At 56.1% G+C, this 7,909-nt stretch overlaps 1 protein-coding gene across 2 annotated transcripts in view; it reads right to left on the reverse strand.

Moving 5' to 3' along the window:
• The window catches only part of SMAD7 (SMAD family member 7), a 28,942-nt gene extending 23,853 nt beyond the window's left edge, over nucleotides 1-5,089 (reverse strand). For both annotated transcript variants that reach the window (XM_086479161.1, XM_086479160.1), the window contains exons 1-2: nucleotides 4,573-5,089; nucleotides 3,703-3,756 (exon numbers count right to left, since the gene is read on the reverse strand). In XM_086479161.1, coding sequence (XP_086335287.1) covers nucleotides 3,703-3,756; nucleotides 4,573-5,089 — 571 coding nt within the window. The remainder of the gene's footprint in view (nucleotides 1-3,702; nucleotides 3,757-4,572) is intronic.
• Nucleotides 5,090-7,909: the final 2,820 nt, after the last annotated feature.

The following is a 7,909-nucleotide window of genomic DNA, read 5'->3' on the forward strand; positions in this document are numbered from 1 at the left end:
TCATACGTGACCAGGTCCTCTGTTAGCCCATCGGACAGGATGGCAAGACAGAATGCTATCCCAGCTTAAAATGCAGAACCCTAGCAATAGGGTGATGCACTTTCACGACTTCTTTACCACTGTCAGCTCCCTTCCCATGTCCCATCACCCAAAAGCCAGTTCCCGTCACCAATTAATCACCCTCTGAAGTCTCTTTAGAGGACACAGAGCTGATGCACCTCGACACTAGGCCAAGCATGATGGTCAGGCGTGGGATAAGCCCAAAGGTAGGACCCTCCCGGGCTCTCTGCCCTATATGTGGCTAGTTTCATCCTTGCGTTTTTCCCATCGCCCACGGATCTGCCAAGGGCTCTCACTAGGAAGGGGTACCCGGGCTCATTTTATCTTCAGCACTGCAGAGGCCGTAGGATCAGAGGTTTACCCAAGCCCACTACACATGAAATCGCCTCCCAAAACTGTCTTCCTGCAATATAAAGCCAGCGCAGAGACGTACAATTATTCCTGGTGGCCACCAGCCCAACCTCGCAAGGTGCCAAACAGCTCCTGGAAGCTGCCAAACCTCCGACTCCCCCGAAAAAGGATGCCACAGGAGGGCATTCGGCTCTGCAGCAGCACTTCAGCGGGCTTCCTGCACTCTCATACTCCAGCACCACCACGACCAGCCACCCAGGAGCACAATGGACATAGCCACTTGCAGCCCTTGTCCCACTTAACGACGGGTCAAAATATCTGCTTGAGTTATTCTAGGGCACCACTATTCACCTTGCTTCCAACACAGCCACAAGTGGCAGCTCCTGCAGAGACATCGGGGATGCTGAGCGCCCACATGCCTCCAGGATCTCAGGGTGAGCCTGGCTCCGTGCAAGCCACCGCCACCCGCCCCTACAACTGTCCCATGTAAGGAGGGGGGAAAGTCCTCTCCTTGATGAACCAGGCAGCCTGGACCTACAGCCTTCCTGCAGGTTACCCAGCTGTCAAGGGCAGATCTTTCCACTCTGCAGCAAGTATATGAACACCAGATCTACCCTACCAACACACAGACTGATGTGAGATTTCACTGCCTGCAGCAGACCCCCCCAGCTCCCTGCTTTCCTCCAGCCAGCAACACTGTCCTACACTCTTCATCACCTCAAAAAAACCCATAATGTAACTCTCATCATAATGGTTTTAAACTAAAAGAGAGGAGAGTCAGACTAGGTAGAAGGACACAATTCTTTATGATGAGGGTGGTGAACCACTGGCACAGGCTGCCCAGAGAGGTGGTGGGTGTCCCATCCCTGGGAACATCCCAGGTCAGGCTGGACGGGGCTCTGAGCAACCTGATCCAGTGGAAGATGTCCCTGCTCGCTGCAGGGAGTTGGACTAGATGGCCTCTGAAGGGCCCTCCCAGCCCAAACCAGTCTGTGATTCCACGATCACGGGCACAGAGACCATGCTGGTCCAGATATTCCTGTCTGTTTGACCATATGAAGCACTTACAAGACGCAGCACTAAATGCTTAACTATTTTTATGACCACTATCACATCTGATGGAAAAGTTTCCTGCTGGATGCAGTCCCCAGCTCCATTAGCAGATGCAGTTGCCCGAGCCTAAACGGAGGGACTGTTCCCACCCAAGGTCCCAGGAGACAAGACGCCCCATGCGCATCAGCCAGGTAAAAGGCTTCGCACCTTCCCATCGTCATCTACTGCCCCTCTTCCCTCTAGCGAGCCCAGGGCGAGCAATCCTCAATACCCAGCTCGGAAATGGCCGCAAGAGACGGCACCGACGCTGGGACGGGAAACCCTCGGTCCCTCCGCAGAGGAAACGCCAAGAAACCCTGAGCTTGCAAAACCCACCTGCAACAACAGACTCCCAGGCTCCACTTGTGCCTGTCGCGGCCCCGTTAGTCAGAGTTCAGCTGCCAAACGGATTTTTCTTTTAAAAAGGGAAAAAAAAGGAGGACTTTTTGGTGAGTAACCCAGTTGTTTCTGCGTTTCCGATGGGCAGCGTTAATCACTTCCTATTGGCCGATAGGAATAACTTTTCCTTTCGAAATGGCACATTCATGTTCTGCGGCTTTTCTGTTTACACACATTTTGCTACCTTATGTCAACACTTGCTAATGAATAAATATATCACTCTGCTAACCGAAAATGAGGTCCTGGCAGAGGCAGATTGGATGTTTAAACCCTGCTAATAGATTTATCCTAACATCTTTACAGGAAACCGAAGGCAAGCTTTAACCCTTCTCTCCTCCAGCTCCAAATCCCTTTGCATCCCATGCCAGCATCATGGCCAGGCAGAAAGAAAAGCAATAAAGGCAGAAATACAAAGTTTTAGGGGAGCATTCCCCAGCAGGGACACAGTCGAAACGACGCCAATCTCACCCAAACCCACAAAATTCTGCGCGCCGGCAGACCCTCACAATCTATTATGGAAGGACCCTTCTGCATCCCAGGGCGTGCTCGGGATGTTGAACCTCCTCCCAATATTCTTCTTTCATTCGTGAGCTTTTATCCCCTGTTCTTTCATGCTGAGGCAAAATATTTCATGCTTTGCAACCCGATTGTTTGTTAAACAGCTTTGCTTATTTCCACAAGGCATAGAAAGGCTCATTAGTCTTTCTTAAGAGTTTGCAGAGGGGGAAAACAACAACCCAGCCTCTGAGGGAGTAGGGTGGGCAGGACGGGACCCCACAAGAGTACCCCACATGTCTGAAAAAACCCTCAAGTTTGGGGTTTTTAGTCCAGAGAATATTTCACAGAAACTACTCCACTGGCCAAAAAAAAAAAAAAAAGGGACCTGATAGTTGTCTTTGGAAATAACATCTATCATTGCCTCCCTGCGCCGCTGTGCCCCTCCTGCCTGCTGTGACCGAGGGACACTGACCACAGAGACCACCGTGCTCCAGTCAACTCTCCAGAACCACTAACCCTCGGGGAGCCAGGAGCTGCTCCCCCTCCAAGCACCCCCCCCAGTTTCCGATTCTCCCCCTCCACCTCTCCTCCGTCTTCCATCCCGATTTATCTCACACCCGGCGAGCTCGCTGCCAACCAAGAGTTTATGCAGACAACCGCAAGAGAGCTGGTGCCAGCCTCAAATGGGCTTCTCCCCTGGCACCCTGACATTCAATTACAAGCAACAGGCATGCAGAGCGGTGCTCAAAAAAAAAAAAAAAAAAAAAAAAAACCCTCCAACTTTTCAACCCCCTTTCCTAATTTTTTCAACCTGACAAGGTGGGATTAGGCTCCTTTAAAACACAGAAAGATTTCTACCAACTCCATTTGTCAAGGTTCAATGAGATTCCCAGCCATCAGGGAGATGCTAACCCGAGCCGTGCTGGATCTCAACCTAAATCCCTACAAATTCACCCAGGGGTGCGGGAGCATTGCCATTTACAACTGGAGCCCACGTTTTTCCTGGCTTTCCAAGTGACTCGAGCAGCAAAGGCCTGCGCTGCACTGTGAAATCCCTCCTAAAGTTTCCTGCCAGAGTTTTAAAACCCTACTTTCCGCACAGATAAATCGCATGTTAATTCTTCCAGGGGTATCAGAAGGCAGAGAAGCATGCCACCAGCCCAAAAGCGAAATGCACCGCGGCATGACAAAAGGCAGGAGACGTTTCCCCCCCTCCTGAGAAAGGGGCTGTTCTCCCTTTTTTTTTTTTTTTTTTTTTTTTTTTTTTTTAATCTGCAGTCTGCATGGAAAAAGTCCACTTACCAGTTGGTTTGAGAAAATCCATTGGATATCTGGAGTAGGGTGGAGGGGGAGACTCTGGAATTAGAAAAGTACAGAGAAAATAAAGGCAGAGCCATGAGAAAGAAAAAAAAAAAAAAAAAAGAAAAAAAAAAAAGATAGGAACTTATGATAACAGTGGCATTCTTTTAGCAAAACTGTTTGTCTTAGCTCTGGGGGTTGGAGGCAGGGCAGCGAGGCGGTGATTGCCTTGATATTTAGCTGTCAGATAAACAAAAGGGGCCGTCTGGCGCCAGTCTCCCTGCTATCTGCCGCTCGGGCTGTCTGATCGGGGCCTCCTTGGCTCGGCGGAGCCGCGGCAGCGCCGGGGCCGACCGGCCGCGCCAGGCGGCCCCTAATCCCCCGGCACCGCGCGGGGAGGCAGCGCCGGACGACCCCCCCTCCCCTACTCCCCTCCGGGAGGGGGGGGTGGGGGGTGGGGGTGCGGGGGTGTCACACCCCCTCCCTTAAAAAAAAATAAAATAAAATAAAATAAAATAATGCATACAACGCGGCGGCGCTGCAAAGTTTGAAGGGTTTGGTTTGGCTTTTTTTCGGGGGGGGAAAATAAATAAATAAAAAAGTTCAAGCGGGGGGGGGTGGGGGGGGGGGGTGACACCCCCCTCCCCTAAACAAAAAAAAAAAAAAATAAAAAAAATTTTAAAAATACATACAACACGGCGCTGCAAAGTTTGAAGGGTTTGGTTTGGTTTTTTTCGGGGGGGAAAAAAAAAATAAATTAAAAAGTTCAAGCGCGCAGGGAGCCGAGCGGGGGTGCATCCCCCAACCCCACCGCGGCCCCCACCCCCCCCGGCTCTACTCCCCCCCCCCACCCCCCCTTCCCCCGCCGCCTACCTAGCTCGCAGAGCCGGCTGAGGTGGTGCGGGTTGCAGCAGACGAGCTCGGGGTGAGCCTTGCCGTAGGATTCACAGCAACATAACCGCTTCACTTCGGAGCAGTGGCGGAGGTCGGGCCAGCGGAACACCTTGCAGAGCAGCACCGGTAACGGGTACCAGTGCTGGCCCAAGCGGGAGTCGGCCTTGGCGGGCAGCAGCAGGCACGGGGTCCGCGCCCCGCCGCGGGACTCCACGGCGTGCAGCAACCCCTCCAGCTGCCGCTCCTTCAACCGCTTCAGCACGGCGTGGGTCAGCGCCTTCAGTTCCGCCTCCGCGCCCGCGGACGCCCGACCTCCGCGGCCCGCCTTGCCGCCGGGGCAACACCCGCGCCCCCCGCCGCCAACATGCGAACGGGCCTCGGCCGCCGCCGCCGCGCCGGGTTCGCCGCCCGCCGCCGCCTCCTCCTCCTCCTCGCCGCCGGGCGCACGGCTCCTCCAAAGCCGCCGAACGAGCACCGAGCGTTTGGTCCTGAACATGCGGGACGAGAGGAGGGGACCCCGGCTACAAAACGGGCATGTCGTCCGCCGCGCATGAAGGGGCCGGGAGCCGAGACGCGGCGGCGGCGGCGGGCAGCGGCGGGCGGCGGCGGGCGGCGGGGGGAAGGCGGCGGCGGCGGGGCCGAGGCGGGCTGTGGCATGCGCCAGTCTCCGCGCTTGGGGCCGCGGGTCCCGCCGCCTCCCGCGGGGGGCTGCGCCGGCCCGCGCCTCTGCCCGCTGCGAAAAGCGAAAAAAAAAAAAAAAATTAAAAAAAAATAAAATTGAAAAAAAAAAAAAAAAGCGCGGAGGGGGTGGGTGGTGGAGAGGGCGAGGAGTGCTGTTCGCTTTGGGTTTGCCGAGGGAAGAAAAATAAAAAAGCCCGTCTTACAGCATCGCGCTGGGGAAGGCGGGTTGAGCCTGCCGGCGCCGCGCCGCCCTGCGCGGCTGCGGAGCGCGGCTGGAGCCGCGGGGGATCCTCGGCCTCCCGGGGGCCGCAGCTCCCATCAACCCGCCAGTGCTGGGCGGCGGGGGGGGGGGACGGGGACGGGGGGGGACGGCGGGACGGGGGGGAGAGCCCGGGTTGATGCGTCGCAGGGCAGAATCAAAAGATAAAAATCAAAAAGCAAGCCGAAAGGATGTCTATAAAAAAAAATAATTAAAAAAATGTTAAAAAAAAAAAAACACCTAAAACACCAACCCTAAGATTTCGACGTCGGAACCGGTTCAAGCATCTGTCACAAAAGAGAAGAACAAGCGCATCCAGAGTGTTGTATCCCTTTTGAAAGCCCAGGTCGTCCTGATGCGGGGTTCGAGGATGGGTTTTTTTTATGTGTGATTGTTTTTGTTTTTCTTCCTCCTTCTTCCCAAAGGTTTTAATCCACACTCGCGCACACACGGAGTCTTGATCCGGCTGCTGAGAAAGAAAGGGGAAAAAAAAAAAAAAAAAAAAAAAAGTGGGGCTGTGTCCCCTCCTTCCCCAGAAGCGTGCAGCCGGCGGGGGAAAGCCGCGCTGCCCGCCCCTCCGCGCCTGTCCGCGCCCCTCCGCGCCGGGGCCGCCGCCTCTCCCCGCCGGTGCTTACATGGGTGCGGGGACAACCCGCCGGCGACCCTCTCCGTGCTGCCGGCGCGTCTGCCTCCGTGCCTTTTTTTTTTTTTTTTTTTTTTTTTTTTTTTTATATTCCTCCTCCTTCCTTCCCCTCCTCCTCCTTTCTTGGGTTGGTTGGTTGGTTGGTGGTTTTTTTTTTCTTTTTTTTCCTTCCCCCCCCCCCCCCCTCCTTCCCTCCGCTCGCTGCAATGAACCTTCCTCCCCGCACCAGCGCCTCCGTTTTTCCCTTGCTTGCGGTTTGGGGAGGGGGGGGGGGGAGCAGCCCCGGCGGCGGAGCCGGGCGCGGCGGCGGGGAGCGAAGCCGGTAGCGGTGCGGTTCCTGCGCGCTCGGCCGCGCCCGCTCCCGCCTCCCCCCACCCCCCCCCCACCCCGCCCCCCCCCTCCTCGCCCGCCCCCGCCGCTCCCTCCGCTCCCCCCCGCCCCGGCGGCGGATCGCAGTGCGCAGCGGCCCGGCCCGGCCCGGCCCCGGCCCCATCACGTGGGTGTCTAGACACCGTGTCGCTCCGGGAAAAAAAAAAAAAAAAAAAAAATATATATATATATATATATTATATTTATCTCAAGCCGCCTTGCGCAAGCGGCGGCTCGGGTTGCTGAAAGGTTGCGGGTCGTCCGTGTCCCCCCCCGAAACCGCCCCCCCGACCCCTCCACCCGGGGGTGCTGCCCCCCCCCCCCCCCCCCCCCCCCCCAGCCCCGGGGACCGGGGGAGCCCCCTCCCGCCGTGAGCGCTGCGAGGGTGCGGAGCGGCTGCTATCGTCCCGTTCCCACCCACCCCCACTCCCCCCCCCCCAGCACCGCCCTTTGGGAACAGCATGGGGGAGCCCCCGAAGCCTGGGTGTGCTGTAAGTATTGAAGTATTAAAGCCGACTCAGCCGTAAAAAATAAAAAATAAATTTAAAAAAATGATCTATGTGTGGTTCTGGGCATTGAAAGAGGGCACGGCACAAAAATGCTGCTAATAACACATAAAATGATGCTAATAATACATCGCATTTTCACAGCACCTGTCGCCAAAGGAAGGGAATGAGTTTCTTAGAGGGTAAGTATAACCCCGCTTCTCCCAAAATGAGGAGCGGGACTGAGGAGCGCGTAGCGCTGCCCCTGTTCTTGTGATGGGTGATCATTTCTGGCGCCCGGGGTACTCTGCGGATCCCCCGTTCCAGCGAGAACCCGCCGAGGATGGGGAAACTGAGCCACCAAGAGGCTGTGCGGCTGGTGCAGCCCTGCTGCGAGCCGCAGGGGTGCTGGGAAGGCCGGCGAGGGCTGCTTGGGACCAGGATTTGGAGGGCAGGAGGAGTCCCCAGAGGTCCCCATCCCGCCCGCACTCCCGCCGGTGAGCATCTCCTTTTTTTATCATATAATAAGCGCGGGCGGATAAGTTGCTTAAGGTCACTGGGTAAGTCAGTTACCGCGTTGGAAGCAGAAGCCGAGGCTCTTAAATCGTGGCTGCTATAAGCAAATCCGATTTTAAAACAATTGCCCCCGCGACACCAGCCATAAAATGCCGGCGGGGCGGACAACAGAACGGACACGCCGTGCAGGCAGCGTGTTCCCAGCGTTGTCCATCCCGGACGCCTGCCTTTGGTGCAGGGATTAGAGCCCAGTCTTGTAAATATTCACGTGAGCAGGCCAGGGAGACTCCTGGCAGGCCTGGAATCGCTCACGGTATTTGCTGAATCTAGATCTAGAAGGGGCTAGATTTTGGGGCAGCCTTA

The sequence above is a fragment of the Leptosomus discolor genome, chromosome Z, assembly GCF_034619465.1.
Source record: "Leptosomus discolor isolate bLepDis1 chromosome Z, bLepDis1.hap2, whole genome shotgun sequence".
Taxonomy (NCBI): Eukaryota; Metazoa; Chordata; class Aves; order Leptosomiformes; family Leptosomidae; genus Leptosomus; species Leptosomus discolor.